Below are 16,733 nucleotides of genomic sequence, written 5' to 3' on the forward strand. Positions count from 1 at the left end.
TGATATCCATGTTCTGGTGAAGTCTTTAATAAATGCACTCAGATGTGAAGAGCTGCTGTTCAGACAAACACAGGATTGAATGATGTGATCGTCAGAGCGTCATGTCTGCAGGACATCAACCTCTTGAATCTTTAGCTGCTCCTGGGTTTGGTTTTTCTTTCAGTCACAGCTCGGTGTACAGAGACTTGGTACCACTCTTACCCCACTTAACTTCTCCATGTTTATACTTACAGCTAGAAAACTGAGGTCAGTCAGCCAATCACCTGCTCATGGAAGGCCTTAATCTAAAAGGCTGATTGGCCAGTTGAACTTCTGTAGTTTCTGCCCCTACATAAGGATTAGCATACCACTGCAGCTCCATCTCCTCTCTGTGGCCTTCCTTTTAGATAAAATTATTTTTATCTCAGTAGATTTCACCATTATCATGATGTATGTGTGGTACGTTATTGTTGTACCTTTTTCTACTATATGAAGCACAAAAAAGCAGCAAAACTATTGCCACGTCTGTTTTATCATTTATTCTTTAGCCCTAATTAAAGAGTAAATTGAGCTGAGCAGTTTTTCTAACTTTTCAATGAATTTTTAGTGACTTTTGAATATCAATCTCTGAAATGACCATCCTTACTTTCAAGGCCCTCAATATTTGTGCTGTAAAGTTAGATTTTAGTTGAACATCATCTTGTTTATAATCTGGACCAGTAGATGGAGCTGTTTTCATACTTTTAAAATCAGGGAATTCTGTTCCTGCATTTTTGAAGACGAAGTTGTAAAACAGTCAGTTTTCAGTGTCATGACCTATAGACACTTTAATGTATTTTTTTTTTCTTCCTCACAGATGATTTTAAATAAAGATTAATTTCAAATCTAAAATAGGCTAACAATGAGCATACATAAAATGTCTTTTACAATCTTACTGAGTTTTAATCCAGACGTTGAGAAATTATAAAGCAGAACCAATACAATAACTTTAAATTCTGTCCCATTGTTGTCTGAAAACTCTCATATTCCTGCTCCTTTCTACAGTCAGTGTTATTTGATTCAACATTTATTCACACAGCTTTGGTTGGTTTTCACAGATGTCTTACAAGTGAACAAAGTTCAGACATATGTGAGATTTCACAGACAAATGTTGAACTGGAAGGTTGCTGTGTTTAAGCAAAAAAGGAACTTTTTTGGGAAGATGAGGCTGGAGATGGAGATTCAGCTGCCACTCTAAGTTTACACACACTACAGCCCCTTTAACCCCTTAAAGCCTGTTGTATCATATTTGATACATAATTTTATGATACCTCTGTCTAATCAATACGATCAATAAATTACTAAAAAAAAAACCTTCTGAATACAATCTGATAAATTATAAAAATGCCCTCAAGTGGATAATCAGTTACCAAAAACACCTAATGTATCAGATGAGACACAAAAATGTACATATATATATATATATATATATATATATGTTAAATTTTATGCAAATTTGGATTTTTTGGATTTCAGTAGAAAGTTATACAATAATTTCAGTCCCTAAAAAATTCGAATTTTCTGGCTATAATTTGTGTTTTCAGGCTTTAATGGGTTAAATCTGAAACGATTTTGAAACCATGAGAGACCTCAGGCATGAGGACAATTTCAAAAGATTTTTGATCTTTAATCCTGAGTGCAAACAAAACACTAGACTGGTGGTTTTCAACTGGTGGGTCGGGACCAAAAGTGGGTCGCAGAGCAGCTTTCAGTGGGTCACGATTAGGTGTCTGAAAAAAAAAAAGTGGCAAAAGTCATGAAATCCTTAGTGGATATGCATCCATACCTTTTATTTTACCCTGTTTTACTGTGAAATTGGGTACATTTAAATTTTTGATCAATATTTCTACTAATTTATCTCCTCTTCTTGTAATAAATGGCTACTTTTCCCATGATAATGAAGTAATTTCACAAGTTTTCTGGAAAATTGGCAACAATTGACACGTAATGGTGGGGGTATAGAATTTGTCACTTTTGTCCCTTGTCTTTTTTATATCAGGTGTTTTGGTCCAATCATGCTCCAAACTGCAACATATTCAATTAACTAAACATGCCTTGTTGAAAATTGTTTGAAAACTTGGGTTGTGATCTGTTGTTAGACAGACTGGTGGGTCCTGAGGTTGGACCAGTTGAGAACCACTGCACTAGACGACTCAGCCAGATGGTCAGATCACTGGAGACCACACACACCTGCTGACCTGCCAACGAACTTGGGTGATCACATGACTTCAGAAAAAACAAACAAACAAAACATGGATGTCTGTCGATACCGTCTTGCTGTCCCTCCACAATAGGCTGTCCTGGTACGCGTTGCAGATGCAGCAAAAGTCATAAAACAAGGGAGAGACTCAGGATGAAATCCTGGCCAGAAAGAAGCTACACAGTTGTGTATATGACTGGGAGCGGAGAGAGTATGTATGATCCGGCTGGTGGCGCTACCCCATCTACATGTTCTCATTGGTTGTTATGGGTATGTTATGTAGAGGCACTACGACCTAAAATCTCAAAAATTAAACGTGTTTGATATTTACGGGATACGATGCCATGATCGTTGGGGGAGGATAATCTTGCGTCAAATCAGGCTCAGAATCCTGCAGAGTGTGGCCGGCCTTACATCCATTGAAAGTTAGACTAACAGAGTGATTTAAATTCACACAATCCTGCTCAGTCACAGCTACTCTAAAAACATTTATTGACTCATCATCTAATGATCAACTTCATGCTCTAGTAAGGCAAAACCATCAGCTGGTGCTAGCGCCCTCCCACCTTCATTAGGATGTTGACAGTAATTGCAAACTCTGTGGTCTTTATTAGAGAAACATGAGTGAGAATAACAAGTACCCTTTTTCCAATAATTAATAAACATTTAAATAAACAACTAAATGTTTACATGAAAGAAAAACAATCTATATGGAAAAAGGTAATTCCAGTAGCCTGAAGGAAAACTTCTGCATCTCCTCTTTTCTTCTTAAAAATAAGAAAACAGTTCACTGATGAAAAAATGCCACAAACATGTCATATAAATATTCATCTTTAACTTAAACAGATTCAACTCATAACCAGAAAAAAAGCTTCTTTCATATCATAGATGCTCTAAATCACCCAGTCTGCTCTGGCTGGTTCCCTCAAAGTGGGACCAAAGTTTGTCAGTGGGGACAGACATTTAGGGAGTTAAAGGGTCACTTCACTCAAATTTAGTAATCTTACTTTAAATGAAAATTTCTGAAATAGGCAGTTTTACCATCTGGCAGAGAGAGGCAGTCCTGAGGCTTGGTGCTCCAAGAGGCCTCAAGATAGTCATTATAGGCGTGCATCAGTTATGAGATAAATGTTTTAAAATGACTTTCAGTCAGTAAAATGTGTATTTTGAATACAAAAAATGTGCCAGGAGTAAATACATCTGCATTAGTAGATTCTGATTAATCCATAGTCTTCATTGTGAGAACCTCTGCCGCCAACAGCAACATCTCAGCCTCCCATAGTAAAACTATGGATTGATGGATTACTTTGTGATAAATTGGCATATCATATTTTTTATTTATCAGTTAAATCCTGCCTAGAGAAATGATAAAATACTCTGATGTGATGAGTCTGAGCTATGATACTCTTCTAAGAGCTGATGAGCAAGTGTTGTTTGCTATATGGGGTATTTGTATTTCAGATTTGGATTCCTATTCTGTAGTTTGTAGGCTTTTCTATTGAAAAGAGGTGCAACAGTATATTTCATTCATTTACTTTTATTGCTTGTAGTTAATGGAGAAGGGTCTCAAATTAGTCTTTGCCTTAGGCCACCAAATTATTGACAGTTACAACCTGATCGTCACTGAGGTTGTTTCTTTTTGTTGTTTTTTATTTAAAATGTCATTGTTTCTGAGATGTGGATAAACTGTCATACTAAACACTGTTTTTGAGAACTTTGCTGTGTTTGGTAATTGCCTCTAGTCTAGTGAAACTGACCCTTTAACAGTTTGTCCTCTAGGAGATGATGAGAGGGCTGAAAGGTTGTTCAGGTGAAAGTGTTGAATCCTGTCTTATTGTTTAAAGGAATTCCCTCTGCTCCTCTGAACTCCTCTGCGATATCGTCAAAGGTGCGACCTTTTGTCTCCGGTAGGCGGATCCAGGTGAAGGTGAAGGCGAGCAGAGCCACAGTCATGAAGAGGAGGTAGACGTATGCACCGCAGATTTTCTGTGTGAGGGAGAGATGAGACAGGAGTTTATGTTTTTCTGTTTCCTCCTGTTGTGAAGTGCAAAGAAACACTGAAAGCTTTTCAGTGAGGAGGTGATTTTGCTCTTCTTCTGACCATTACCAAGAGATCGATTAAAAAATGTCTCTTTAAAGCTTCTGCACTTCTCAAACAGCATCTTTCACAAAAAAAGCCAAATAAAACCAAATTGAATACAAAAATAAAAAAACAAAATTATAAAAAAAAGTAAAAATGTGTCCTGCAATGGTATAAGACCTGGATATAATTCCCCCCAAAAGGCAAGTCAGATCAGTTTCTCCTCTGCCAAGGCCAAAATCACTAGTCCCTCCTCCTTTCAAATTTTACTGGACAGTACAACATTAATATGTGCAACAACTGCTGAGCACTGAGAACTCCAAAAAAGCACAAAAAAACAGCTTCAGAAGACATGGGCCTTTATTTATCAGCAGCTGATAGCTGGTTAGGCTGCAGTTATAAGCTTTAAACACCTTTATCACTGGAAAATATGGCATGATAGAAAAAGCAGAAACTCCAAATAGGATTGTTTACTTGGCAACTATAATGTTCCCCAGATTTTACTTAAATAGAACTATTTTTACAGTTGCTAATTTTAGCCATTATAATTTCTGTTTATACCAAGTTTGCATTCACATTTTTTTAAATCAGAAATACAAAAAGATTGTTTGATTTGGTTCATTGGCACTTTTGGTTCCTGTTAATTTAAGGTTTGCTGCCAGCTCAGCGGCACAACAACTGACTGATGTCTCCCTGGTTAACAATAAATTTAATCTGAATTTCAGGGTTTCAGCTACGGATTTATACCTATTTAACATTACGGTCTGTATTTAACAGCCTTGTCTTGAAAGTGCCGGAGAACCTGCAAAAGCAAACAAGAAAGTTTCTCTTTCTCATGCAGCATGTAGGCCGACAGTGTTAACTCACCAGTAACGGAGGGAAGACGAGTGCAAGGACAAACTTCCCTCCCCAGTTGAGCATGCTGGTGAAGGCCATAGCGATGGGCCTGCCAGGCTGGTCGAAGAGCTCTGCAGCAATGAACCAGGAGATAGGTCCGGGACCCAGCTCGTAGGCTGAGATCAGGCAGAAAACAAGCAGAACCTGAAAGCTCCGCAGCTCTGGGACCAGGTGCTGCACAGGGGCGTGAATAATCTCAATTTCATGTTCAGATAAAGGGAGTTTCAGTGTTTTTCTGGGTTAATCTTATTAAAATATTACATCATATTTGAGACATGTCTTAAAAATCATCCTCCAAAAGTTATATATTTCTTGGTCAGTCACTTTGTCAGAGAATATACCAGGTTTGTCAAACATTAGATACTATACAGAAGAAAAAGCACTAGATGAACTTACCAGGACAGAATCCACAATAGTCATTAGTAAAGTACACACAGCTATGGAGATAAAACCAGTCAGGAGCAATTTTCTCCGTCCCGCTCTCTCCATCAGGAAGAACTTGGAAGAGAGAAAAAAAACAATGAAGACATCAAACATATAGAAAGATTTTTATAGCAAAAATATTGGTTGTAGATGTTAAAATTTTTAATTCTACTGATTCTAATAATTTTTTTTTTTTTTTTTTTTTTTTTTAGCTAAAAACTGCTGATACCGATAATATGATGCATCCTTGGTTATAATGCATTCTTATTTAAGTGGTAACTACAGCCTAGTTTGAATCCATCTCAGCTGGAGCAACACCTTCAATGTTAGAGCGTGTTTTCTGCCATAAATAAGAACTTACATACTAGGCCATGTTTGGTCTGACACAGAGCTGGTGCAACCCATGTCTGACAGTGAAATTTTACTGCTTTATTTGTATTACTCACCGCCACCAGAGTAAAGGTCACATTGACAGCACCCACGCCCAGAGTCAGATATTTGGCTTCATCAAACTTAGCCTGGAACATCCTGGTGGAATAATTGATAATCTGAAGGAAAAGAGAAGACATTTCTTTAACTTAAACGTGTTACTGGAACAATTTTGTGTGGTTTTAGGAACAGGGTTAATATTCTGTCTTGCTGCCCCAGAATCTAAAACAGAGTAGGGTAGTGTTAAATCTCGTAGAATAAAATATGCATTTTATATAAAATAATTCACACTGCCAATACAAAAGCTCCTCAAAGAGTGTCATATAGAAAATCACTGGCTATGAAATGTCTTATGTCCTCATGAAACTGACTGCATTAAATCCAGAGAGCTGGCTGCCCAGGTTGATGATGAGGACGATAATGATTGGCTGCTTGTATCTTTGCTTCTTGAAGAACTCCTGGATAGTGACGCCGGTCTGAGTGTGTGCAGCTTCTTCCTTCATCTCTTCCAGCTCAGTGATCACCTTGTCTGCGCTTCCTCGAAGCCTCAGCAGAGCTGCAGGGTTAAATAAGACTCTTAGAAGGAGCTATGGTGTTATAGCTGCATACAGTACATGAGAGAGTATTAAAAGCATTCTAATGTTTTATTTCCTGGAAGTCAGCCATGGATTCAAAGATGAGTTCTTCAGGCTTTTTATGTCATAACTTTAGAGAACAACAGTTGAATAGAGTTGGGATGAAAAAAGGGGAAATGACATGGAGTAAAGGAGCCACATGTTGGTCGCAAGCCCAGGCCACTTGCTTAGATGACTGCAGTCATCACATATGGGTGTGACCTGACTTCTGGGCCAACAACATCACATTCAGCTCATTTTTGATGAACTATCTCATCTTTCAACTGTTAAACAGACTCATTGTGCAAAAGCCTTAGGATCTAAACATAATCCCTTGCCTGATCTGTTGCCCTTTCAGTGATCTGAGTGACTCACCAGCCTCTGCTTTGCTCTCCTCTCCTCGGTTGATGAGCAGGTAGCGAGGACTTTCAGGACAGAAAGGCAGGACCAGGTACTGCACCAGGGCCGGGATGAGGGACAGGGACAGCATCATGGCCCAGTTATGCTCTGTGCCCAACACTGTCTCCAGACCTGCCACCTGCAGCAATCAGAGAAACTTTGTTAGTCTGCAGGGGTTTGTAATCAGCTAGAATGAATTTTTAAGCCAGACTCCAAGGTTGTGATAAGACACAGATGATCTTAAACTACTTCCTCAGTCAGAGCTGAAGATCTCTCACACAGTCCTCACCATTCCCAGCAGGATGCCTGAGGCAAAGGACACCTGGTTGAGTGTAGCAAAAGCCCCCCTCAGATTTGTAGGAGACACCTCCTGGATGTAGAGCGGATTGAGACTCATCACCAGGCCACAGAAGAGACCAAACACCAACCGTCCCAGAATGAGGACCTCGAATGACTCGCTGATTTTGGAGGCAGACATTAAACATGCTCCCACCACTGACAGACAGTTTACGATCAGGATGGAGTTACGTCTAAAGTTAAGAGACATGTAGGAAATTAAACAAGAGAATAACTACAAGTTATGGTGGAATTAAACACAAACTAAAGTGTTTTACCTCCCATAAGAATCTGCCAGATATTTGACTCCCAGCGAGCCCAGCAGTGCTCCGAAGTCTTTGATGCTGACAGAGAGCGACCAGAGCAGAGTCAGGCTGTGATCTGGCATTGACTCGTTGTGCCTGGCTCTCCAGGTGTGATTGAAGAACTCCTCAATGATCTTAAGTTTCAAAAAGCAAAATACAAACATCAGAAAACTAAAACCCTGTTTAAACAATACATTATCATGGATTTACATCTGCTTTTTCACATTCAGATACTAAGTGGTAATTCTTAAAGCTTTACTGAAAACACTTTGATATCTGATAGCTCAGACTGCATACAGAGCTGGTCTAGGATGCCTTCATCCAGATTGGATTGGTTGTGTAGACCAAATTTTTACTGGTCTGCATTAAATGTCACCCTGTTAAATGACATGATCTGTGGCATTCCACTAGTAAACAAAATCATGGCTTTATTTATGTCTGTTCAGCCTTACTTGGAATGATAGGAATTGAGACTCTTTTTTGAGATCTGAATTATTTTGTATCAGGCCAGTTATAAGACCCGGTCTCTGGGCTCCTTAATGGCTTTTCATTTGATACTGTTTAGCCTTTCTATATCTTTAAAAAAACAACTAAATATAGAAAAGGAAACCACCTCTAAACAGTTCACAATAGGAGCCAGCTTTTACAACCTGCTCAGCCAACAAATGACACATAACTTCTTCATAACTTGTCATCTTGAATTGAGTTGTCTGTGTCCTTTAAAAGCATGTTTATGGCAAAATGAGGGAGAAAAGCTGTTAAAGAGGCATTGCTGTTGTTAGCGTAAGGGGGGCAAGTGATTTTTTTATTATTGGTCATCACTAAAGAGGTATTTTCAATGCCAAGTGTGGATGTACAGTGCTTAACAAATTTGTTAGACCACCCTAACCCTAACCAAAGTAAGGCTTATGCCACATCTGCCCTAAATCAACAGCATTGGTAATTACCAAAAACATTGTTTTTGTTTCTGCAATGGTTAATGGTTAATACACCAATATGTAGAAGCTCTTTAACCCAAATGATATTTTTAATACTAAAATAGAGTTATTTTGTTATCCATGAATTTTCAAATTTACTGATTTACAAAAAAAACTGAAAAAATAGTAAAGCACATTAATATTTCTTAATTAATATGTCAAATTATAGTTATTTACTTGCATTCCTGAAGAGAAAAATCAGTTTTAGTGGTTGAATGTTATGCTTGATTAATTTCTGACTTCTCAGAGAAGCCCAGTTAGCCGGCTCAAATTTGGGTGAATTCAGTTTGAAATCCCTCATTCCTGTTCAAAATGGTAAAATGTGGAGAGCTGACTGAAAATGAAAGAGTCCGCATTAAAGCACTTCATGATGCTGGATGGCCTCTGAGACAAATCTGACAGGTGGTCTAATAAATTTGTTAAGCACTGTAGAGTGGAGTCACTTAGTATCCGAATACCCCAAATACATCATTAGAGCAAAATATAAGGGCAGAAAATATGAGTTACACATGCATGTTTCAGAGGACTAAATGTTGGGAAACTTCTTTAAAAAGTAATTATTTGTTTCTGAACCTAATGTCCCCATCAGTCTGTAGTGCTCTAACAAATCCTCACCACACATTCTGCAGGTCAAGTGTTCTGAGAAAAGTAGAAGAATCCAGATTCTTTTGGTGTAAATGTAGACAATCTGTCTTACATGTACTTGTGAAAAATCAAAACTCTGCCAGGCCTGGAGCTGAGGCGGAGACTTTCAGGAAATGGTCAGGTTTATTCAGTGTTTTATCAAGCGTGTGAGATATTTGTTTTCACCAACAGACAGGTTTTCAGCATCTCTGCCTGCATGATGTTCCTGGATGATGTTGACCTTGTACTGACCATCAGCTGAACCTAGCTGTTCACTCTCTGTTAGGTGTTTTTTGCTGCTGTTCTTCTTAAATTCTTATGAAGTGAAGACTGTTAATCCATGAAACATCTTAAGGCTAATTTCTGCTCCCTTTATGTAAGAAAATCGGGAATATCTCTTTGTCCTCCCTTTACACCTTCCTGACATTCATGTATTTACACAGAAAAAGCCAAAGATGAAATTCCATGTTGAAGTTAGAACTTGTTGGACCAAAGAAGACATAAAGAACCATGAAAGATAGTGTTGCTTTACATTTCTACCCATTTAACAACATACTGTACTTTATTCTCTCTCCCTATAAGCTCCTGTTGTCCCCCTCACCTTGGCTGGAGCATTGACATTCCCAGTGTGGTATCCAATCTGCAGGGAGCCCAGCACCGCTGCCAGGATGGAGATCAGGAGTGTGGCAGTCAGATGGGTCTGAAGCAACATCAAGGTTTGCAGTGTTATTTTTCAACAAGTTTTTAAGCCTGTGCTCTGGCAATAGCCAAGGCTAGAGGCATTATGAATTTGTTTTGCTTTCCTCAAACTTGCACAAGAGTTTAACCTGACCTGTAAGATAAACTGATTTGATTTTGAAGGTCATGGTAATTTGGCCATGTGTTCATCCCTCACTTTCCAAACCATTCCTTTACACAATATCTTTGGAATGCTTTGAGGGATTTTCTTCAAACTTTGCACACTTTTCTCTGAGTCAATACATCTTTTCAACACAAACACACAGTTTAACATCATTTTCGACTGATTTTGACCCTGTTTACAAACATCGGCCATAAGCCAAATGATTTAGCACGAACAGATAGCAGCACCAATGCTTACTGTATATGTTGTGTCAATTTTATGATGGTATCTGGTATATCTAGCTGTGGAGTCAAATATGAGTCAAACTGTAATCTAAATCCATGGTCAAATGTAAGTAGAAACTTTGGCACATCAGGAGTGTTACAAAGAAGTGATGAAAAAATATCATTTTATGCCAGATTTTTATCTTTAAAATTGATATTTGCATCTGCACTCATTTTTACAGCCCATGCATCTATAATGGTTATTATGACTGTAGTTGTTTTTTTTTTTTTTTGAGCTGTAATATGATGTAAATTACGGTAACTTCTCTGCACACAAACTCGCTCAGTAGAGACTTAAAAAGTGTTATTTGAGGTGAGTGTCAGACCCCTTTGACCTTCAAACACCACAAACCCTGTGACTATAAAGGCTGAGGACAGCAGGAGCAACACTACTTCACACACTGGTGGTGCAGAATTTTAATGACCACAAGCGTGTGTTAGTGCCCCCAAAGTCAGAATAATGACTAAAACAAACAAGCAAACACACAAACCTCTTTGGACGCCATTGGTTGGGATGAAATGCTGAATCACTCCCTGAAGATGTTGGTACATTTATCTTCTACTGACCTCCTCTTCTGAAAACAAAACACAGACCAGGACAGAATCATGTAGGACACACCGGACTGTAGATCAAAACTTCATTTTTATTTTCATTCCCTGCAGTAATATAGCAAAGAGACTTTTATATGGTCAATTTAAATCGTTTTTGATTTCCCTTTTAATTGGTACTATATCTGAAGGAACATAGGACAGTAAATCCTATACTGTTGTTTATTTCCCTTTAAATGGTGACACATTTGTAAGGAGCACGCATTTGTGGGATGAGCAGCAGAGCTGAGTATGTGGGTTACACCCATGACAAATTGCCAAATCTCTGCCAATGCCAAACAGCTTTTTTTGTTGTTGTTACTGACTTCTGTTTTGGGCTTCTGGTACTCCCAGGTGTACCCCCACTGTAGCAGGGCCCTTTGAGCATGGGAAGTGGTCAGTATGTGTCTGCTCCAAGAATTGGCATGCCTGTGTGATTGGTCAACTTCAAGCTGGGGTTCTGCAAAACCAAGTTGCAGCATTATTTGGAGTGAGCCCTAGTACCATCTCCAAACTGGAGGCAAGGTCCATATAATAGGGGATGGGCTGTAAAGTGGGTGTCCCAAGAAGACAACACTCAAGGAAGACCATTTCCTCACTCTACTAGCACCAACTCTATCCTCCAAGATGACAATGCTTGACCCCACAGGGCGGAGTTTATCAGAGACTACCTCCAGAATTTGGGAGTGGAGAGGATGAAATGGCCTGCCAGCAGTCCTGACTTCAGCCCAAGTGAACACTTTGGGATCAGCTTGGGCGTGACCAACACAACCACATCGGTTGACTTGTGACTAATGCTGGTAGAAGAATGGGATGCCATCCTACAGCAGTGTGTGACCAGGCTGGTGACCAGCGTGAGAAGGATATGCCAGGCTGTTATGGTTGTGTATGGTTTTTCACACGCTACTGAGGCTCCTGTTTGTTAAGTGAATACATTTTTAAATTGCTAAATTGTCTCGTTTCTTCAGAATTTAATCATCCAATCCACCAAACAACACCAAACAGGAGTCATTTGGCTGATTAAGCTATTTGGCATTGGCAAAGAAGATTTGATACTCAGCTATGCTGCTCATCCCTCAAATGCATGCTCCTTACAAATGTGTCAGCATTTAAAGGGAAATAAACAACAGTATAGGATTTATTGTCAAGAAGCATTGTTGTAACAGAGAAGTAATCTTCCAAGCAATAATTTCTCTCCCTTTGTGCTGTTAATAAGACCTCAGCAGAACCTTGTGCTCACCAGAGGGCTGTGGCCCACAGCTTGGGAAGCACTGGATTAAATGATTAAATTTACCAACCAAAGAAATACCACTGATAATCCCCTATGTTAATTAGTCCATGCTACATGGAAGCATCGATAGTTTCTTGTTTAAGAAATTTTATGACTAAGATATAAATATATATAAATCAGACGTGCAGCTCATCATTATGACATGATGCCACTCAGATCGATTTTATAAAATGATGATTATTCATTTGGTAAATTCTTCTTCTCTGTCTCATGTTTCATCCTGCTTCCCTCTTTCAATTCCTCACTTGGCGAAGCAAAGACACAAGAAGACAGCGTGAGTAAGGGATACAAAAAGACACAAAAACAGATTGAAAAAGACCCAAAATGCTCTAAAAATGCCAGATTATACATTTGATCAAATATTACTGTCGCCTAACCTGATTTTTTAAAAATATAATTTATCTATTTCCCCTATAATTTATAAATACAGCTGTCTAATGGTTTCTTATTGACTCTAAATCAAAACTTTGCAGGCTAATTTTATGGTTCCATGCAGAGGGATGCCTCGAAAACCTAAATACATTTCCTAAAATAAGATATGAAGAAATGCTGTGCAGAAAGGAATAGAAATAAGCAATAATTTATGTAAACTCACCTGTGCTGTGGAAGAAAGCACACTTGCTCGTCTTGTCCAAAGCACACATCAGAAATTAAAGAGAAGAAAAGAGACAATTTGGGTTTATTGTGGTAGTGAGAGGGCTAATAGCTTATGAATAGCAAATATTACTCTGTTATATTTAATTTAGATATAAAGCCAAACCTGTTTCCCTTGAAACAGCTTTTAAACCGCTAACAGCATCACAAGTCACAAAGAGCTGGATAGTAAGCTGCTCAGCAGAAAGAACAGATCAATGACAGTTTCAACATGAATATTAATATTCATAGGAAGTACTCACCAATGTTGCTGATAGTTGTAAGTGGATCACTGCTTCATCACCGGGTATGAGATGTGACTTTTCCTGAGGGAACACACCACCACTGGAAACACACACTCATAAACACACACATTGGAGCGGAGAGTGCTGTGATAAAGTCACACTCAGCTGGTGAATTTGAGGCGGGCCTGACAGAATGGCAGCCTCAGGTCTGCTCTGCCTCTGAGGGACCAGCTGATCCAGATCCTGAGCGCTGACTGACTGAGGGTCAGTTTACTTTCTGCACACAACCTCAGATCACTTCTGTTTAGAAATATCACAGCTGTTCTGAGGTCAGGCCTGACGATGGCTGATTTCCACTTGGAGCGTAGAGTTGGCATTTTGGCATCACGTGCTTTAGCGGTGTGTTGTGGGTGTCCTGTGATGATCTGCACCTAAATAGAAAATTTAAGAGTGTCTGGAAACCCTTCATCCAGAAAAACCTTTCTAGGAACTGGACAATTACATATCTCTACTAGGCAAAAATACAGTACGTCCAGGATTTAAACCATGCTCTGGATTTGGCCACACTTCGATGTTTAGTTTGAATCTGATGGCCTTAAAAGCAAATCTGTTTGTCTATGTGAGGCTGCACCTGCATAACTATGTGGACTTTCTGTGCCATGTTTTAGAAAAAGTCCCCTTCAGGGTTAAGATTTTGAAAACTTAGAGTGAGTTTATGTTGCCATTTAGGGATGTCTGAAAGGCAACCCTCCTCACACAATGCTGCAACAATTTAAGACACCAAAGATTTAAGAGACTGTAATAGGATGTAGTTTATGAGTGTTTACACTTCCCTTTCTCCTCTTCTTCCTGCAACAATGTCGCCTATGAAAGGCCCCCCCTTTTATGCCTGCTGTTCTTGGAGCTCCACACATGTGAGAGTAACTCCAAAAACAGACTGATTCTGATCAGCCTGCATGAAGATGATCATTGCTCTCAATTCATCTCATAGAGGTGGATTAGGGCTGCAACAATGAATTGATAAAATTGATAATTAAAAGTGTCGGCAACAAATTTATGTATCGTTTTGTTGTGTTGCGTGATTATGGCGTCAATTGGCATGGCATGGAGCTGTTTATGTCACACACACAGACGGCTGATGAACTTTACTTTGGCTTGGTTTAGTACTTCTCTGATTATAATCTGATGATTAGTGGAAAATTAAGTAGATAGATTCATCATCAATGTGTCTCATGACGGAGATGAGACGCTAGCAATCTAAGAATAGCTTGTTGTCGTAAAAACTCCAGCGGAACTTTAGTTTCGTTTCTGTTACAATATGAAACTGGATCAAAACAATAATGAAGGACTGTCAGGGATTCATTTAATCTTTGATATTTGCCTCGATCTGAGTTCTGAATGTCCTCTAAAACAGGAGAGAGGAAGGAAGAGCGTGAGCTGCAGTCACAGGGCGACAGGAGCGGGTGGGTGTGTGTTCCTGTGTGTGTGTGACAGAGATAGTTTGTGTGTCCATCCATGAGTGTGGGTTGCTCTGACAACAAGCATCAACGAACTGTTGAATAAGTGAGTGACAGATGTTTATAAGTTATCATAATATCAATAACTTTTATAGGCTGAGGCTTACCTGTGGCTCCTCTGGGATGAAATAATTGCGAGAGGACGTAATAAAAGCAAAATCCCACTACAAGAGTCTTTAGTTCAAATCATATCCCCAGGCTGTTGTCATTAGTATGATCTTAAAGTGTTTGTATGTTTGTAAGGAGGGAGGCAAAGTAATGACATATAATATATATTTTCATTTTTAAAATATATTTTTTGTGTTTATGCTGTGGCATGTTAAAGTTATTTAATTTAACACAACTCAAAAAATGTTTTCGTCTAGTTTTAAGAATATAGACATTTAAACTCTGACATTATTTTGACAGCTTTAGAATATCCATGTTGAATTTTTAATTAAGGGATAAGCCTTAATTAAATTAGATTTTCACCTCATGATGTCATGTGGGGGGTTAGCACCACCCCCAGGTTTGGTTGGCCCGCCCTGCTTGGAAGAAGGTTCCACCCTCCTCTCCTGATCCTCCTATCAGTTGCTGGCTGAGAGGAGGATCAGGAGAGCCACATCCATTTCCTGAGAGGGGTGTGGTCAGGGGCGGAGTTAGACAGCTCGTTAACATTTGAAGCCACAGACACAGAAACAGCTCATTCAGAGCAGGGCTGAAACAGAGGGGTTTTTAGACATGCAAAAATCCAATACTAGAGTGGTTTTTTCAGCAACAAACTTCACAGGCATGTTTTGAGGACCTCTGAGAAAAATATAAACTTGTCTTAAAGGGGTAAAATATGTGACCTTTAAAGTAAACTGACCTAGCCACAAAACGTCTCCTTACAGAACTGCATAGAGAACACAAATCTTTCATTTGACAGACACATTGGTGGAAGTTTTATCGTATGCTCACTTATTCTTTAGACTCTGTACAGTTTACCTACTTCTGAATACCGTGTTTCCTTGGATGGGGAAGGAATGATCTGCCTTACCCTGTCTCTATTGGCTGTCTCTTATCATTCGTTGGTTGGTTTGGAAAGCCAGTCAGACACAGAGTATTGGGTCATGCTTTGTGGTTCTCTCTCGTAATGTGAACGAAACTAATGGCGCTCCTTTCAATCAGTTTGCCTCCCTCATAATTATTTCAGAATGATTCCTACTGTGGTGCTAACTGATGTCAAGCAGTGGGGTTGCAGCTAAGTGTGCAAAAACATGGGAATATGAGGTGAAGTAAAAATGCCTGAGGCACAGGTTGTTCATCCTTTGCTGGATATGTTGCTAAAAAATTGTGGAGCATGAATTAAGAGTTAACCCACTTCTGCAGGCACCACTACACTACTGGTTAGCACTCTGAGGTAAAATACGTCCTCCACCTGTAAAATGTATTCCTGCAGCTGAGAGCTGGATAGGCGTGTGGATACGCCTGTCTGGAGCATGACCCCTGAGCCCTAAGCCCTGGCCTCCTGGCAGGGACCCTCTGACCCTGAGCTCAGGCTGCTGGGCAGGTGCTGCTGCAGGCACAAATGGTGAGCAGTTAGCACCATCATCCCCCCACTGCTAATGTTTAGCTATCACACAAGTTAATGGCCCTCTCTAATTAGCTGTAATGGTGTTTCTGATGTGTTTGTAAGTGTTTCAATGCACACAGAGGAGTAAAAACTACCGAAGACTACACAATACAAGCAGAATAGAGTGATTATTTTAGTGACTTTAGTGTAACATCATTATTTACACATGAGAGTATCTTAAGGCATAAACCATTTTTAAGAGGGTTCAACATGTTAGTTTAAACATCCCGGGACATCATACAGCACCTGTACTGCCCACATGTCACTTTCAAACCCCCAAATTCCATTCCTCACCTATGAAACCCCCTTGGCAACCTGCCCACCCTCCACCCCACCTTCAACAAAGCAGAAAACACACACACATGCACACAGATCCCTAAGCAGCTGCGTCATTATAAAACTCTTTTGAACTCCACACTGGAAGTCAAATGCCACATG

At 39.4% G+C, this 16,733-nt stretch overlaps 1 protein-coding gene across 1 annotated transcript; it reads right to left on the reverse strand.

The window, feature by feature from the left end:
- Nucleotides 1-3,076: 3,076 nt before the first annotated feature.
- On the reverse strand, nt 3,077-13,025 carry LOC121525750 (solute carrier family 2, facilitated glucose transporter member 1). The gene is made up of 11 exons (XM_041811856.1): nt 12,902-13,025; nt 10,919-11,002; nt 9,904-10,002; nt 7,675-7,835; nt 7,350-7,590; nt 7,037-7,199; nt 6,419-6,603; nt 6,065-6,166; nt 5,592-5,693; nt 5,166-5,369; nt 3,077-4,204 (listed from the first exon to the last, which is right to left on the reverse strand). The coding sequence occupies exons 2-11, from the start codon at nt 10,931-10,933 to the stop codon at nt 4,025-4,027; spliced, it is 1,452 nt and encodes a 483-aa protein (XP_041667790.1). The 5' UTR covers nt 10,934-11,002; nt 12,902-13,025; the 3' UTR covers nt 3,077-4,024.
- Nucleotides 13,026-16,733: the final 3,708 nt, after the last annotated feature.

This window comes from Cheilinus undulatus, linkage group 18 (genome assembly GCF_018320785.1).
Source record: "Cheilinus undulatus linkage group 18, ASM1832078v1, whole genome shotgun sequence".
In the NCBI taxonomy this organism is placed as follows: domain Eukaryota; kingdom Metazoa; phylum Chordata; class Actinopteri; order Labriformes; family Labridae; genus Cheilinus; species Cheilinus undulatus.

Bases quoted from the DNA above. Each gene is read 5' to 3' on its own strand.
- LOC121525750 (XM_041811856.1), bottom strand. The intron at 7,836-9,903 runs GTGAGGGGGACA...TTGAAACTTAAG, and splicing joins ATGTCAATGCTCCAGCCAAG to ATCATTGAGGAGTTCTTCAA. The intron at 4,205-5,165 runs GTGAGTTAACAC...TCCCTCACACAG, and splicing joins TCGTCTTCCCTCCGTTACTG to AAAATCTGCGGTGCATACGT.